Source organism: Equus przewalskii, chromosome 13, assembly GCF_037783145.1.
Source record: "Equus przewalskii isolate Varuska chromosome 13, EquPr2, whole genome shotgun sequence".
Lineage (NCBI taxonomy): Eukaryota > Metazoa > Chordata > Mammalia > Perissodactyla > Equidae > Equus > Equus przewalskii.
Window position 1 is genome coordinate 37411249 of NC_091843.1, and position 17845 is coordinate 37429093.

The window sequence follows — 17845 nt, forward strand, 5'->3', positions numbered from 1 at the left end:
TCAAAGGGCTTCCTTGTTCCTCAAGTTACATTAAAATAACACCTTCTAAATCTAGGAGTCTGAATTGGTTTCCTATTGGCCAGTTCCTGGGTCTTAATTTTATTAACTGTCAAACAATGATCTCAAGGGAGTTGGATATTTCCAGTTTCTCCCTTAGCCTTGTGCATAATTGGGATATAGAAGCAGGGTTTCCCATTCCCTTTCTGATCCCAAGCTTTCCAAAGACAGAAATAAAAGGTCTCAGCTGGATATATATTCTAGAAGTATTTATTGCAAAATCAAGTTGAGTTCCCAATCTGGGAAAATAAAACAGAGTCATTTTCCAGCTCTTTGGGGGAAAATCCCTCTTGGGGGTCCTTGTTTGGGTAAGTTGTAGTCACCTGTCCACTTACTGTGACCGTTCCTTCTCCCTAGCTCCAGAGATGGTTTCTGAGCTGGAAGAGTCCTCAGGTTATGTTAGGTCCTGGTTTCCCCAAGGTTGGGTGGGGAGAACTTTTCAAAAGTGCATACTCAAGTGAAAAACCCAACACCCTGAAAACTTTCCATTAGGCAGGTATGTGTCTCTGCCCTACTGATCTGCATGAACTTGCAGGTGGTCTTTCCGGAGCTAGCCAGAGTAGGAGAATGTTGCTCCTTCACGAGTTTGGACAGAACTCTTTGATTTTTTCCATTCCCTCTGATTCTCAGCACAGCTGGGTTGGACGTGGTCTGAAACTTACAGGGACAAGTACTTTGAGGGTCCTTCTGGATGTGGACCCCAAACCAAACTCCCCCTTTAGCAAGCTGCAAAAGTACAGGCACAAAGACCAGGATGAAACTTGTAGGAAAGATGAAACGGGATCTGCCCAAGTTAGGAGGCCCAGGTTCCAATTTCAGCTCTGTCAAGAATATGCTGTAGAATCTTGGGCCTCTGTTTCCCCATGTATATAGCACATATCAAGAGGACTACAGACCAACATTGTGATTTTCCAATCTACTCTCTCGGAAAGAGAAGCTGTGTCCCCCTCCATTGTCATGCAACTGAGCAAGTGAGTTTGTGTGGGGTGTTATCTGGTGCTGCCCTTGCCCCAGGACACAGCACTGCCTGGGGAGCGTGTACAGTAGTACTTGTTCAACACATGCCTACACTGGTCACACTTCACTGTGCAGCACCACTGGAATTTGCAGTTACAGCTGCTGATAGCTTCAGTCTTCCTCTCTTCCACCTGCAGGCCACATTCGGTGCACAAGCGCCCACAGCTGTGTTGCTCCCACCTGGATGTGTTGTGGCTATTCTGCAGACACTCCCGACCCTCTGTGCCATAGATGCCCAGGCTAGAATTGTGGGTACAGTAATCTGGCGATTCCTCTAAAAAGATCAGTTCAGCCTCTGCGCTGGGGAGGAAGGCCTCAGTGGGTGCCCAGTGGCCCTCGGCGCTGTTCCCAGCCCTTAGCTGCCGTTTATCCATCTCAATTTTCAGCGCCCGGTCATACTTGGCCTTTAGGTAGTCTCCCATCTCCCGGAAGTCAGCCAGCTGCAGCCAGCATGTCTGGATGCTGCAGCTCCCCGAGATGCCGTGACATTTGCAGGTCCTTTTCATGGTGGCTCTCACTGCCTTCAGAGAGAGAGAGAGAGAGAGAGAGAGAGAGGGAGCAAAAGAGAGAATGGCTGTGAGTAGGGAAGACTATAAGTGGGATACTTTAGAGCCGTGCTTCTTGACTTTGGAGGAGCATCAGAATTACCAGGGAGACCAGTGAATAGTATTTATTCCCGGGCCCTACCTCACATCTTCTCAATTAGAATGTCCAGGGCTTTAAAGGCCTTGGTATTGGTGATTTTAAAGCTCCCCTGAGTGATTCTCGTGGAAAGCCAGGCAAGTATTGGGGAGGTTACTGGAGTCGGGAAATCTAGGCTCCAGACCCAGCTTCATCAGTTGTTGAGCTTGTTTCTCTCTCTGCCCAATTAGAATAAGAATAATCAAGAAAGTACTTTGTAAATTAAACAGGAAAATATGATCATTGGCACTGTTATTGTCTTTTTTGTTTGTTTGAGGAAGATTAGCCTTGAGCTAACTACTGCCAATCCTCCTCTTTTTTGCTGAGGAAGACTGGCCCTGAGCTAACATCCTGTGCCCATCTTCCTCTACTTTCTATGTGGGACGCCTACCACAGCATGGCGTGCCAAGTGGTGCCATGTCCGCACCCGGGATCCGAACCTGCGAATCCGGGCCACCAAAGCAGGACGTGCGCACTTAACTGCTGCGCCACCGGGCCAGCCCTGGCACTGTTATTGTCTTAAAGCTTGGGGCTACAGTATTTCTGGGGGTTTGGATTTGTCTTCTGGGCCCTCTCCCAGAGGGAAGGAAGCTCCTGGAGTCTGCACCCCTACCCTCAAGGTGATTACCTGTGATTGTAATTGTCTTGAAAACCTTTCCCCTTGCCCTGGGCGACCAGGACATCTAGGTATAGATTGAAAGGGAAATTTCTATGCTGTAGCTCTAAATCCAACTTGCTTCCAGATTTGAGTTCAGAACACTCTAGGGATTGCTACCCCACCAGAAGTCCTGGGGGAGAATAGACCCTCTAGAGAACAGGTTGGATGACAAACCCCTGTTAGTTTCCTAGAGCATGCAGTTGAAATGGTTAAAAATTTAAGTCCTGGAAGCAAGGCCTTGGTTCTATATTTTCAGAAACCTGCCTGTGGAAGAAACCAGAACATAAGGTTTAGTGATAAGAGGACTAGACTAGAAGATCCGAGTTCTTTGCCTAACTCTGATGATTATTAGTCGTATTGCCTTGGCCAAGCCACTTGGCTTGGCCTTAACTGGCTTTGTTATCCAAGGAATGGGGGTAGCTATTGCAGTACTGCTGGGGGGTGTGAGGATGAAACATAGGTATAAGACAGCTCTTGGTAAGTTGTGAAGGGCTGTACAGATGTGAGGCTGTTGCCAATACTGAGCCGGACGGCTCACTGTCTGACTCCTATACCTACCAGCCTGCCCGCCCTGTTGTTGTGAAGATTCATCAGGGCTCTGGCATCCTTTCCCTTCTCCAGGCTGTCCACAAAGAGTTTGGAGATCCTTTCCCCAAATTCCACATTGTCACTGCAGCCCCCCCAGATCCAGCCATGGCCTCCTACACAGAAAGAAAAAGTTCTGCATATAGCTCCTTGCTGGAGAAGAGTCATGGTCATCTTGGCTGACACAGCCAAACCACCCCCAAAGTCCTAGAAACATGTGAAGCTATAGCTGAAGGTGAGACAGGGAAATCGAGGTGCTCCAGGTGGATGGGGGGAGTCCTGCTCCCAAAGCCAAATGCCCACTCTTCAAGCACTCTCCAGCTTTAGGCAATTAGTTTCTATACCCACAGTAAAAGTAGTTGCACTGGGGCTGCCCTAGATGACCTCAAAGGTTCATCACAGCTCAACCATTCTGGAATTCTGCACCATTATCCTACAATAGTCTTGTTAGAGCCTCCTCTTCTCTCATTAGTGACAAATCTGAGTAAGTCTCTTAGGTTGTCTGCAAATAATTGAGTAGCTCTGGATTATGGACAAGCTACTCTAAGCCTGAAGTACAAACTTTAAACTCTCTATGGCCTCGTCATTCTGGATGCCTTGTTAGTTTAGAGCTTGGTGCTACTAGCTAATCCTGGAATCACGGACCAGGCTTCACCATCGAGAAAGTCTAGGTCCAGGAGCTCCCACCAAGGAAGCTGCTGCTGCAGTCTAGGGGTTTGAGGGAGCTGCAGCTGTGTCCCTTGGCCTTTCTCTGGAAGAGTTTAGCCTGCACTCAGTTCTGCACCCCTCACTTCTTCCCCTCAGCAGACAGCCCAACTTACCTGTTTTTCCATTTTTTGACTCATCACAGCCACAGTTTTCAAAGTCACCCATGCTACAGTTCTTGGTGATGGTGTACATGACTCCAGCAGAGCTGATAGCATGAATGAAGGAAGTCTCCCTGGTGGCTTTGGAGAGAAAGAAGGGACTGGAAACTTGGTCCCTGATGACCCAAAGCAGAGGCTTTGGAAAAGCAATGCCTCTTCTCTTCCTTGTCCCCTATCCCTTTTGGGTTTAAAAGGACGCTCTTCTACTTGAGAGAACAGTGCATGTCTCCTCACTTCATATTTAGTTCATCCAGGCAGGAATGAGCGCCACATGCTACAGATTGGGAAGGTAAAACCCAGCGATAGAGTGATAAGACCAAGGCCACTCTCCTCACCAGTTGTGGTGTTGGGACAAGGACCCTGCTCTCTTGAAGTCCAGCCTAGGCCTCTGTCCATTAGCCACTGCTTCTGGTCCTTGGCCAATGAGGACTAAGGGCCATCAGGCTGGCTTATGAAAGTGAGAAGCACCTTTTCTTTCTGACATGAAGCTGGAGACATGTAATAATCATAATGATCATGGCTACCAATTACAGAGCTTGTGACTTACTAAACTGCTTATAAACACCGTCCCATTTCATTTCCACACACTACTCATTCTATCTGTATACCCGTGGGAAGTATTTCTTTGTGTCCCCATCTTCTTTACTTCCTTACCCCCAACTCTTCTCAGGGAACTTAATTGTTTCTACATAAATGACTTTTATGCAAACTACTACAGACAAACAGCTGCACACACACAAACACACACACACACGCCCCCACCTGAGGCACAGCACACTGTGATCTCTCAGCTTCTCTGTTGGGGTTCTATGCCAGTTGGGCAGATGAGAAACTCCTTCAGAGACTGCAAACACAGAGCCCTTTCCCCATCTTTATTTCTTGTAAATCAGTGCAAGATAAGGGTGTACAAACACATGAATACAGGGATGCATTAAAAAAATAATTTTTTTTTTGAGGAAGATTAGCCCTGAGCTAACATCTGCTGCCAATCTTCCTTTTTGCTGAGGAAGACTGGCCCTGAGCTAACATCCATGCCCATCTTCCTCTACTTTATATGTGGGACTCCTACCACAGCATGGCTTGGCAAGTGGTGCCATGTCTGTACCCGGGATCTAAACTGACGAACTCCGAGCCACTGAAGCAGAATGTGTACACTTAACCGCTGTGCCACCGGGCTGGCCGCCCAAAAATAGAGTAATTTTTACATATGTATAGACTTACCTTAGTATTCATCTCATTCAACCATTACAATACTCCTGGTGAGCTAAAGAGAGCTGGGCTTATTGTCCCAAATGACGAAACTGGGGTTGAGAGAGGGGAAGTAACTCACTCAACGTCACACAGCAAGGAAGTGACAAGTCAGCAGATCACTGATAGCTTTTTCATTTCACTGTGCACACATATGTCACACATATGTCATACATACACCTATACTCAAGCCCACCTCCATGCACAATATCCCCTTATACAGATGCACAAACTTACCACTTCTCAGCCTGTTGTGAGTGGACAGCTGGAGAGCATTTTCGGGGCAGTTCCAGCGTTCCCAAGCAAATTGGAACTTGCATTCCTCGATGCCGCTCTGGGCACCCAGGGCCACACTGGTAGTGTAGGTCAGATAGGCCTGGCAAAGGGAAAAGGGCTATGAGCTTCAGGCCCGGCTTAGGTCAGGGTGTCAGGGGTTGGGGGAGCAGGCAGGACTCAAATGGGTTAGCTGTCCATTAAAGAACAATCATGAGTTCCTTTGGGTGGGCGACTTCTGGCAACGTCTCCCCTTCCCTCTTTTCCTTTCCCAAAAGAATTCCCTTAGGACCCAGATGGATTAAAAACAGGAGCCAGAGACCATCCTACCTTGGGACCTGTTATCAGGAAATTGTTCACTGACCTACCAGAAAGAGAAAAAGTGAGGCAATGGTGAATGGGGATGAGATAACGGGAGCTTCCTTGACAGAGAGTGAGGGGTGGCAGAAAGGACTTACCAGGCAGAGGCACTGAAGGTAGCATAGCATATGCCCACAGCCACCCTTAGCATAAACAGGTCCCCCATGACCCTGCCCACCCACAGGAGATGGGGTCCAGCTCAGGGCCAAGTCCAGATAAGAAGTGAGAGGAAGGCAGGGTCTTTCTCAGTATTTACGTGGGGAAATTCTGAATGGCCAAGGGGGAAAAATCAACAGCTCTTCTCATTTGTCCCTTAGTGGCAGGGCTGCAGGAGCCAGTGACCCAATGGGGGACCAGGAAGGAGGGACTCAGCCCAAAGCTTCAAGGAAAGCCCCGCCCCACTCTGCCCCGCCCCGCCTGCCCTTCCTCCCTCCCAGGCTGACAGAGGGGCTGAAGCCTTTCCCTACTCTCGAGGTTTCTTTCTTCTGTATTTCAGACTTTTGTCTCTTCCTGCTTGAGGGCTCATTTCTCAGAATCTTGTAGCCTGGAACAGGTGCGGTTCCCGACCTTGAAGGTAAGTCACCTATCCCTCAGAGCACAGTGTCTGCATCTGTCACTGAGAACCCACTCCTTGCCCTGCCTTCCTCCCCAAGGTGTTAATAATTATGGAGGGGCTCTACTGGGGGCCTCCTCCTACTCATTTACCCAAGTAAGTGAGTGCACCATTCCTACCTCCTCCTTTGGTGACTGTAAACTCATGGAATCTTGGGACCATGGAGCAGAAACGCTTCTGAGGCCATCTCTGCAACAGTCCTTTCTACCACATTCTAACCAAGTAAGTTCTGGTAAATTTCCTTCGTTCCTAGTAGGTCTATAATTTTGTATTTGAGGGTTAGATCTCTAGTTTGTTAACTCTTGTAGACTTGTATCTGTGAGAATCAACCTTTGGGCCACCAAGGGCTATACTTGAAAAAACTGATGCCTTTCTTTCAGACACCACGTCGTTGCTAGGACATCACTCCTTAGGTAGGAATCTGTCTTTAGATTCACTTTGTATTCTTAGTGCGTAAGAAGATTACTGGATGAATGAGCAAATGAACGAATGAACAAGTTAATGAAAGAACTTGTGGCCCCTAGTAGGGACCCAAGACAACATTAGGTAGGGTTAGGGACTATGGTGGAGGGATAGAAATCTTCCTCTGCTGGTGAAGCTCTTTCCCAGGGCTGGGGAAGGCAGGCTAGAGTCAGAGGAAGGTACAAACAGGAAGTCACAGCCCTGACTCATTGCCCTGTGACCATCCACATCCAGATCACTTCCCAGCACTCTGGCCCTGATTTGGTTGAGAAAGGGAGTTCAGACATCCCCCACCACAGGAGTTCCAGGGGTCAAGAAGTCCCAGGCCTTTTTAGGGCAGTACATCGAAAGTATGGGCCAGGTTTGGTGTTGGTCTGCAAAGTGTCATCTTTCTATGACAAGATAAGTACAGAAATGGAAGTATTTAGAAATTTTTACAGCAATTTGACAGAGTGATTTTAGATATGTCAAATCTAATGAGAAATTTGGGCTCCTATTTTGTATGTCTTTGTTTCTGTTTCATTTTTGTAGGAGGATGGGTGTGAATGTTGCAAATGTAAAACGTCCTTAGTGGACTAAAGCTCTGCCTCTCAGACCAGCCAGTTCTCCTTTGCTTGCTTGTGGGCTTCTCTCCTTGGGGAAAAGAGGTGTCCAGACTTGAGTCACTTGGGAAAAGCGCATTGCATGTGCCTCAGTGGTCTTTTCTCTGTGTCCTATTTTTCCCAGTCAAGAATCTAATGTTTAACTTTCGCTTCTTAAAAGTGAAAAAGCAGGGTTGATTTCCATGGCACTGGCTGTGGGGTCAGAACAGGGTTAGTGTTAGACCCAAGGTAGTCCCCCCACGCACCTTGAGCCTTAAGTGTGACTCTCCATTCACCTCCTGTCTATGATGAGTGGATCTTATTCTTCTGTGTTCCCGTGGCACCTGGCATTTAGTTGGTACTCTATAAAAATATTCTTTACTTTCTAGGAAGCAGAGGGGAAGGTAGTGAGCTTTTTGTGTGCAAACTTGGGGCTCGCTGGTGCTCCGATTCTCTAACGATCATACAGTTTCTTTAACAGGAATTTAGAATGTTAAGGAAAGGCCTCTGCTCCAGGTAGTAGGAGCCCTGGGCTTTGGCCATGAATTTGTTGTAAGCTTACCTTGGGTAAGCAATTTCCTACCACAGGGACTCAGTTTCTTCATCTGTAAAATGAGGGAGTGGGGAAAACGTGGAACATTGAATGACCTCTAAAGACTTTTCCAGCTCTCTTATATGCTAGAATCCTATTTTTAAGATTTAAAGAATTTATTAATCCCAGAGGTGATTGTAGGCTGGAAATGAGGAAGTCTCATCTTATTTATCTTTGAATTCTTCAGTTGGCCATCAGGGTAGACTGTAAGATGGATACCTGGAGGGCAACAAACACCTTCTTCAGAGTCCTTTGGGGCTCTGTCTACATAACACCCCGGTGCTCGATTGACCAAAGTCCTTCAATCTGGAAAGAGGGTCCCCTGGAAGGAGAGAAGAGCCAGAGACAGGCACTCCATATCGGAGTCTACAAATCATTTGCAGGCAATCTGTGCATCATTTCCTTAACCCCAGCTCTATTCTCTCTTTAGTATTTAAGTGATGATTCAACTCTTGGTTTCTCTCTTCCAGGAATGGAAATCTGGAACTGAAGACCAGAGCAGAAGATGACAGCGGAGACACAGTGGGCCTATGACAAGACAGAATAGTAGTGTCTCTGAACCTGCAGTAGTGTGGTAGTAGGTGTTTAACAACTAGCTTTGGTGTGACAGGAGCTATGATTGGTAATATTTGCTGATTTCCATGGTGTAAATACTCCCATCATGGCCGATTTCAAATTACCAACATGGACTTGAGAAGAGCTAGCACATCATTATATAATATTTCTATCATATAGATATAACAGATGTAAATAGCCTTCAGAGTCTAGATAATAGTAAAATGTAGTAAAATATTTAGGAAGTGATGAATTTTGAGCAGTTATTGTCTTTGTTTTTAATATAATTTATTTAATTGTAAGTTTATATAATTTAATTTTTAATAATGGCTGTGTTTAACAACCAGTTTGCCAAATTCCTGAAAATTTAACAGTCAGCCCTCTGAGCTGGGATAAGCTGCCTCTCAGCACACCGTCAGAGCCCTGTGTCCTCCCTCTAGGCCACTGGGAGATACAATGCAAGAGATTTCTCTGTGGAGTTTAACACCAAATATTTGTTTGTTCTGGTTATGTGCAAAACTTTTTTTTTTGTCTTCTTCTCCTTCTTCTTCTCCCCAAAGCCCCCCAGTGCATAGTTGTGTATTCTAGTTGTAGGTCCCTCTGGTTGTGCTATGTGGGACGCCGCCTCAGCATGGCCTGATGAGCAGTGCCATGTGCACACCCAGGATCCCAACCGGCAAAACCCTGGGCCGTGGAAGCAGAGTGCACGAACTTAACCACTCAGCCACGGGCTGGCCCTGTGCAAGGCTTTAACCCTTGCTAAGCCATAGTTCTTGCTACCTGCCCTCAAGGAGCTTATCATCTGGTAAACAGGAGACAAAGTGTATATCTAGCTATATAGGCAGAAAGTGGTAAGTGGAATACAATGAATAAATGCACGTACCTCTGGAAAGGGGTTCATCAAGCTAGGAAGGAGCTAGGACCAGATAATCCTGAAGGCTCCTTCCACCTCTGATGTTCCAGTATGTTGAGATTCCAGGAGTCCTAGGGAAGCATTGGTGGCTATACTCAAGGAGGAATAAATAAGCCAGAGTCACCCTTGCAATGTCCAGCTTCAGGAAATCTAGAGGCCATTCATAGAACCACAGAGTGTCTGAGCTAGAGGTCCGATTTTACACGGAGGTAACTGAGGCACAGAGAGAGGGGACTTACTTAGGGTTACATAGTGAGTTGGGGCCAAGAAAGCTTGGATCCTACCATCCTGGTTTGTCCAGGACTGAGGGGTTTCCTGTGGTGTTGGGACTTTCAGTGCTTAAACCTTGGGCAAAGCTGGATGGTTAGCTACCCTGTGATGATGATGGTATGCATCCCAGGCTAACGCTTCTTTCCAAATGTGCACTTTCACTAAAATCCCCAAATCCCTGGTTCCTCCACATTTCTTTTCCAACTCTTTCCAGGGCACTGAGCCTACAGGGGCTGTTTAGATTGTGGAGCAAGTTGGGGAGGGGATGCTGTGGGAGGGTGGGGTGAGGGTGGAGGTGGCCGGAGAATGCCAGAAGCCAGATAGGACTTCTGACTTTTTACACTCCTCTCCTAATTAGATAAGGGGGTGGGGAAGGGGGACAATGAGGCTCTATGCATATTCCTCTGAGCTGTGACACTGAGCAGAGCTCAGGGATTTTCAGTCTCTGGTCTCCACCCCTCCTCCCTGGAAGCTTGTCTCTTCCCACCCCCTGGGGATACTTGACTCCCCGTCCAAATGCCACAGCTGCTTGAGCTCCTGACCCTCCCTTTGGCCCCCCAATTTAGCCTCGATGACTTGCAAAGTTCCTCAACATATGCTCAGGGAAGGAAGAGGAGATTTAGTTTTCCCTTTCAGATCCAGTGTTCCAGGTGTGGGGACGAAAATAGGAGGTCCTCCTGCGTGGAAAATAGGAGCAGTTGGTGGTCTGTTGAACACATGGGTCTATGAGGGCTGGGGTAGGTTAGAGGGGATAAATCTGCAAGGCGTGACTAGATCTGTTTCCTGTTTGAAGGTGTGTTTCCTTCATCAATCTGCAAGCCCCCTAGAGCTGGGCTTTGTCAATCCCAACCACACGGGGATCTCTCCAAGGATAGCATGTGTCTCCCGTCAGACTGAGGTGCCCAGACGGCAGAAGCTATATCTTCAGCATTAGCCTAGGAAGGTTTGGGGGGGGGGGGGCGGGGCTCATCCAAGGGGAGATTTCAGATAGCTAAAACTCCTTTATTATATTTTTTATTCTCTCACTGTTCTAAACTCCCACCTTTGGACACTGGATAGGACACAGAAGTTCCCAAGTAATGTTTATTGATTGTTGGGGAATAAAATATTGGGATGATTGTGTGATTTGTATTAGTTTTCAGAGGAATTTGTGTGCATTCATCCATTTATTCATTCTAAAAATATTTACCTACTTTTTTCAGGCCAATACTCAACACTTAGGGGTCTGAGATGAATTAGCCTTAGTTGATGTTTTTATCCCTGCAGGAGCTCTCAGTCTGATCCTAGAGAGATAAGCTTAAACAATTTATAACAATACAGTGAGATAAAGTACTCTGTGAAAAGGTTGGAGGGGGAGTGAGGGTAATGAGGAAGTGCCATAAAGGAGGACTTCTGATAGAGACCTGCCATCTGGTGGCAGTGAGTGGTATAACAGGCTCTTTGTTGCTCTGATGCAGGATTCAGCGCAGCAATTTCAGCCTTTGCTGAGCACACGCCTAATGGGTAATCAGCCCAGTGTTTGGCGCTGTGGTGCATATATAATAAAGCTCCCATGATGAGCTTTGTCCTTGAAAACTCGCAGGGTGCTTGTGGACATAAGGCATAATTGAGAAAGTTATCAACCAAACAAGTATTTGATGTGCACACATGAACAAATGTGCTTTAAAAAAAAGTATTGTGGGGCTGGCCCTGTAGCCGAGTGGTTAAGTTCATGCGCTCCGCTGCAGGCGGCCCAGTGTTTCGTTGGTTCGAATCCTGGGCGCGGACATGGCACTGCTCGTCAAGCTGTGCTGAGGCAGCATCCCACATGCCACAACTAGAAGGACCCACAACGAAGAATATACAACTATGTACCGGGGAGCTTTGGGGAGAAAAAGGAAAAAATAAAATCTTAAAAAAAAACGTATTGTGATTCAGGCTTGTTACCAAGAGAATTAAATAGAGAATTAAATAAAATGGAAATATGTAATGTAAAAGACGAGACTCTCCCCCATCTCACTCCCTGTAGGTAACCATTGTGAACAGTTTAGCGTGCATTGTTTTCTCTGCACATACAAATGTTATATATACACATATAATTTTTTTTTTTGAGGAATATTAGCCCTGAGCTAACTGCTGCCAATCCTCCTCTTTTTACTGAGGGAGACTGGCCCTGAGCTAACATCCGTGCCCATCTTCCTTAACTTTATACGTGGGACGCCTACCACAGTATGGCTTGCCAAACCGTGCCATGTCCACACCCGGGATCCAAACCGGCGAACCCTGGGCCACTGAGAAGTGGAACATGCAAACTTAACCGCTGCGCCACCGGGCCGGCCCCTATATATATATATATAATTTAAAAAAATAGAATTGTGCTGTTATTCCTCAATTTGGTTTTTAAACTTTTATATCATGGACCCCTTTCTGTGACACTACATATCCATCTACCTTGTTTTCTCTTAATTTTTAAATTAAATCAAAATTAAGCATGCTCATAAGAGTTAATAGTTCTGTAAGCTTTGTTATGGAAAGCAGCAGCCCTCTTCAACTATACCCCCATTTTCCTCTCAAAAAGGAGCAACTTTCAGTTTTTGTATCTGATGCTGTTAGCATTACCTCCATATTTCTTCATATTTCTAAAAGACCTATTTGATTCCTGTTTATTGGTTTTTCAATTTTAGGTATTATCTGTTGACTTTCCACCAGGGATGATGCCTCTCTTTTCTTTCCCCACGCACCAAACACAAATCCATCTTTTTCATCTTCCCATCTCCCAATATAGTTAAATTATAATTTTACTTAGGTTAATATTCAGTGTTTTCATTATGATCGCCTAAATACTATTTAGAGGTGTAAACCAGGCTTACTTTTCTTTCCCAACAAGTCTTTTTGTTTTCCTTGGAACAAATAATTATCTTTTCTTTTGTCGTTTGCTTAGTTTTCTACGTAGTTATCACCGCTTCAACCCCAAACTCTGCCGATTATCTGAAGCACCTCTCACACCATTTAGGCCTCAGATCTGCTCCAATCTGGCCTCGTTTCTGCCCTACGTCCTGCACAGCTGTCATCTTAGTATTGTCTTTCAGCACCAGGATGGGGGTTCACTTCGATTCCTTACTTTGTTGCACATCAACTTCTTAAATTTTGTCTTTGTTTATTCCCTTATTTTGGTGGGTAATATATTTCAGTAGCTTTCTCAGAAAGGGTGCAGAGGAAGCAAACTTTTTGAGACCTTTCATGGCTGAAAAACCTTTATTCTACCCTCACTTGATTGATACTTAACATTTTTTAAAAATTAACATTTTGGTAGGGTATAGAATTGGAGGTTGGGAATAATCTTCCCCCAGAGTGTTGAGGTCATTGTTCCAAAGTCTTCTGGTTTCCACTGCTGCTGCTGAGAAGTCTTATGCCATGTTGAGGGCTGGTCTTTTGTAGATTATCTCTTCTTTCCCCCACCACCCTTGGCAGCTTTCAGAAACTTTTTTTATCCCTAGCATACTGAAATTTGAAAAAGATGTGGCTTTGGTGTAGAATTTTTTCATCTCTTGTCTTTAGTACATGGATTCTTTCCGTCTATAAATATATGTCTTTTTGTTCTGGTAAACTTTCTTGTATTCTTTCCCTTCATTTTCTACATTCTCTTTTTCTACAATTATTTTTCTGTGTATGGAGGGGAGTATCAGACCTTCTGGATGGATTCTCTCATTTTATCTCTTCCTGTTTCCTGTTTTCCATCTTTTTTTTTCTATTTTCTAAGAGAATTCCTCAACTTTATCTTCTAAACTTTTTATTAAATTCTTTTTATTTCTGCCTCAAATGTTTAATACCTAAGAGTTTTCTCTTATTCTTGGAATATTTCTTTTTTTTAAAATATAATCTTCTGTTCTTGTTTCATGATGGCAATTTTATGTTCTAACTTTCTGAAGATACAATTTTTCTTTTTTTAAAAAAATTTTTTTTCTTTTTTTTGAAGATTGGCACCTGAGCTAACACTTGTTGCCAATCTTCTTTTTTTATTTTCTTCTTCTTCTTCTCCCTGAAGCCCCCCAAGCACATAGTTGCATGTTAAAGTTGTAGGGCCTTCTGGTTGTGCTGTGTGGGACGAGCAGTGCCATGTCTGTGCCCAGGAGCTGAACCTGTGAAACCCTGTGCCGCCGAAGTGGAGCACACAAATTTAACCACTCAGCCATGGGGCTGGCCCCCAAAGATACAATTTTTTTTAAAGATTTCTTTTGTTTCTTCTTTCAAGTTCTTTCATACCCCCCATAACATTAGAGCCGTCTCTCAAAAGTCTGGTGATGCTAGGCCATCCATTCATACTTAATAATGAGGGACTAAAAAGCTGACAGGAAGCCCTGTGCACCCGGATGGGGCTCACTCTAGAGTGATAAGGCAGGCCCCCAGCCAGCTCACTGGGGGAACCGCAAACAATTGGTATCTTTAAGGCTTTGCTGTAGGGCTGGTCAGTATTTCCAGAGAGAAGTCGTCCAGTCTCCTGTCAGAATTCTGGGAATCACACGGGGAAGGGGGTTATGAGCTCTCACTATTCCGACTTCTTTCAGATCTCCTTCTTGGTTGTGTCTGGCCTCCCCGAACCTAGAATCTCTCTGATTCAGCTACTAAAGAGAACATCTGCAGTCTTCTGCTGGATGGGGGAGGGAATACGGGACTCTAATCTGCTTCCTAAATCAAACATTTAACCTATCTAACACCACGCCTTCAGGGGAACTAGGCATGTTCAACTTCTGAGCCTCTGTAGGGTTCCGTGGCAGAAGCTTCTTGGCTTCCCCTATGTGGGCACTCAGCTTTTGGTTTCTCAAGACTTAGATACAGTTGCTTTCCACCTTTCCAAATTTTGTTTTTCATCTGCCATTGGCTCCTCTTTTGTTCCCTTTGACTTTGGAGTTTCATGCCTTAAGAAAATCCCTGTGTTGTTTTGTGAGGGAGGGGAAATAAATGCATGTATTCAATCTGCAGTGTTTCACTAGAATACATATATTCATTATGTCAGAGTTCTTAAAATTAGAATTTAAAATGGGGAATGGAAAGGCACCTGGGATGATTTGAGTAAGACCAATTTTGGTCACTGCGTAGCAGTGCCCATCTTCCAGCAGGTGACTTCATGTCTCCCTGCCCAACCCAGGAAACAGAACCAAAGAAAAATTAGGACAGGGACCAGCCCTGTAGTGTGGTGGTTAAGTTCATGAGCTCTGCTTTGGCAGTCTGGGGTTCACTGGTTCAGGTCCCAGGCACAGACCTATGCACCACTCATCAAGCTATGCTGTGGTGGTGTCCCACATACAAAATCGAGGAGGACTGGCACAGATGTTAACTCAGTGACAATCTTCCTCAAGCAAAAAGAGGAAAAATGGCAACAGATGTTAGCTCAGGGCCAATCCTCCTCACCAAAAAAACTAAAAATAAAATAACCAAAAAATAAAAAAAAATCAGGACATGGGGGCTGGCCCCTTGGCCAAGTGGTTAAATTTTCATGTTCCACTTTGGTGGCCCAGGGTTTTGCCAGTTCGGATCCTGGGCGTGGACGTGGCACTGCTCATCAAGCCAGGCTGAGGCGGCATCCCACATGCCACAACTAAAAGGACCCACAACTAAAAATATACAACTATGTCCCTGGGGGCTTTGGGGAGAAAAAGGAAAAATTAAGTCTTTGAAAAAAAAATCAGGATAGTAAAGCGAGCATTCTTAAATACTTGGAATTTTTTAAAAAACAGAGGGGTAGATTTAGTTTTTTAGTATTAACAACACTATAGTGAAGAATGTTTGTTTCTAAATGTTTACCAACTTCTTTAACTATCACTAAAGAATAAAGTCTTAGAAAAGAAATTTTTACGCTAGAAACCTCCTTCAATAGAAATCAAAAGGGAGTCCACACGTTTGGAATTAGTCTGCTCCTTTGCAGGCTGCCATCTGCGGATGTCAAGATGATGGCCATATTCTCAGAATGAGACTGCTCCTGTGCCTGACTCAAAGCCTCTTCTTAAGAGGGAGCCCCTGTGCTTGGGGAAGACTATTCCTCCACATAACTTTCTGCTTCCATCAGCAGGAGTCAAGTGGGAGCCCTAGAACCGTCCATGCTTCTGGCAAGATCGCACACCCCTCTCCCATTAATGAATCCTCTTTGCAAAGATCCGCCTTGGCATCATCAAGAATAAGTTCACTATGCCCCTTATTCTTGCCATGTCAATCGCTACAAGAAACCCAAGAATCCTCATCCCTAGACTGTGACTCCTATTATGCTCTGTATATCTTCTTTTCTGGCTCTAACTCCTTCCCCACCCTATCTCCTAAAACCAATTCACTGAATTCTCTAGATTTTGCAAGCAGTCATCAGCATATTTCTCCTTCACCTCAACCTCTTCTGATGTTCCCTTCTCTTTCTTGCTTTAACCGAACTCTCGCTCAGTACGGAGGGCATTGTTCCTCAAAAATAACTGTTTTTCTCCTACACCTCTTGTGCCACTCAAGTCCTCTTTGCTACTCACTGACACTTCTAAACTAATCTTCCTCTCTCCTCCATAAAAACACTCAGTTGCGTATCAGGTGTTGTTCAAGTTTACCACTCATTTCTCTTCCTTGTTGTATTATCCTCTGTACTTCTCCACCTCCAATCTATTGAAGATTTTAGATCCTGGCTCACTGTCAGTCTGTATTAGTTATCTATTTCAGTGTAACAAATTACCCCCAAAACTAGTGGCTTAAAGCAACAAACACTTACCATCTCATAGTATCTGTGGGTCAAGAGTCTGAATGCAGTTTAGTTGAGTGCTTCTGGTGCAAGGTCTCGTAGGACTGCTTCATAACATGGCAGCTGGCTTCCCCAAGGTGAGTGATCGAATGAGAGTGAGAGAGTGTGCACTTAAGACAGAAGCCACAGTCTTTTTGTAACCTAATCCCAGAAGTGACATCCCATCATTTTTTTCTGTGTTTTATTTGTTAGAAGTGAGTCCATAAGTCCAGCTTCACTCAGTGGGAGAGATTACACAAGAGTGTGGATACCAGGAGGCAGGGATCATTGGGGACCACCTTAGAGGCTGCCTACTACACCCTGTTCTCTGGCTCCCTAATGACTCCCATCCCTCCAACATGCAAAATATACTTTCCTCCCAACAGATGTGTGAAGCATACCGTCAATCTCATTAAAGGGACTTTGGTGACTGAATAGTACTCTGAAGCACCTCCTTTAATCTTTCTGAGGTTTTAACAAAAGGTATAACAGTCCTCAGCTTTATCTTTAAACTACATTTTCCTCTCAATGTCCTGGACTTAATCTTTTCTCAGAAGCCAATTCTTAATTTTAGCATTACTTGCTAAAATGAAGCTAAAATGAGAGAGGCTGAGAATTTTCAAAACCATCAAGTCCTTGCTCCTTTTTGTTTAACAGTCCTTTCTTTAGTTTATCTCTCTCCTCTCACATTTACTAAGCAGAATGAACAAACTAGCTAGCATCTTCAACACTTTGCTTGGAAATCTCCTTGGCTAGATCACCCAGTTCATTAGTCACATTTTCTACTTTCCACATATATGAAAATAGTGTTGCTAAAATTCCTGCCCCTACATAACAAGTACCCCTTTTCCTTGAGTTTCCAAAATATTTTTCTTACTTTCCTGTAAGCCTTACCAGCAGCCTCCTCAGAGTCCAAAATCCTATGAAGTGTCTTCAAGGCTCTTTAAACTTTTTTTTTTTTTTTTTTAAGGCTCTTTAAACTTTTGAAGCCAGGTACTTGAGGGTAAGTAAATATTCAATGAAATTACTTTTCAACCTTGTTCCCAACACAAACGTAGATGAAAAGAAGTTAATCTTGTCTATTTGCTGTTTTCTTGTTTAACTTGAAGGGTGACTCAAGGGTCACAAGGATTTATGAACTTGTTTTGCCGAAGAAAAAGAATGCCTTCAAGGAAGTTATGATCACCAGATGTCACCAGCTGCTGCTGACACCCAAAAGTCAGATTGCCCAGGGGCTTATTGGGAGTGAAAGAAACACAGATTACCCCTTTGCTCCTCTGAAACTCCTGCTGCCAAGCCCCTTAGCTCTATAGAATACCCTGCTTTCTTCTCTTGTGAAGGCAGATTTGAGAGACTCTATCTTCCTGCCTTCTCTTTTGGCCAATTT

General features: G+C 44.8%; 1 protein-coding gene and 1 long non-coding RNA gene across 7 annotated transcripts; one reads left to right on the forward strand and one right to left on the reverse strand.

The window, feature by feature from the left end:
* Positions 1 to 245: 245 nt before the first annotated feature.
* On the reverse strand, positions 246 to 6011 carry WNT8A (Wnt family member 8A). Of its 6 annotated transcripts, XM_008538982.2 has the most exons (6): positions 5844 to 6011; positions 5716 to 5749; positions 5350 to 5488; positions 3820 to 3945; positions 2972 to 3114; positions 246 to 1595 (listed from the first exon to the last, which is right to left on the reverse strand). In XM_008538982.2, the coding sequence occupies exons 1-6, from the start codon at positions 5909 to 5911 to the stop codon at positions 1047 to 1049; spliced, it is 1059 nt and encodes a 352-aa protein (XP_008537204.1). In that variant the 5' UTR covers positions 5912 to 6011; the 3' UTR covers positions 246 to 1046. The 6 variants fall into 6 exon arrangements, with proteins under 6 accessions (XP_008537204.1, XP_070427031.1, XP_008537203.1 ...); XM_070570930.1 differs by lacking the exon at positions 3820 to 3945 and having other exon boundaries at positions 246 to 1591; positions 2968 to 3114; XM_008538981.2 differs by having other exon boundaries at positions 5716 to 6011.
* Positions 6012 to 6185: 174 nt separating this feature from the next.
* LOC139075305 (uncharacterized) lies at positions 6186 to 17461 on the forward strand. Its single transcript, XR_011525562.1, has 4 exons — positions 6186 to 6319; positions 6399 to 6580; positions 8464 to 8570; positions 17429 to 17461. It is a non-coding gene; the product is annotated as an uncharacterized lncRNA (long non-coding RNA).
* Positions 17462 to 17845: the final 384 nt, after the last annotated feature.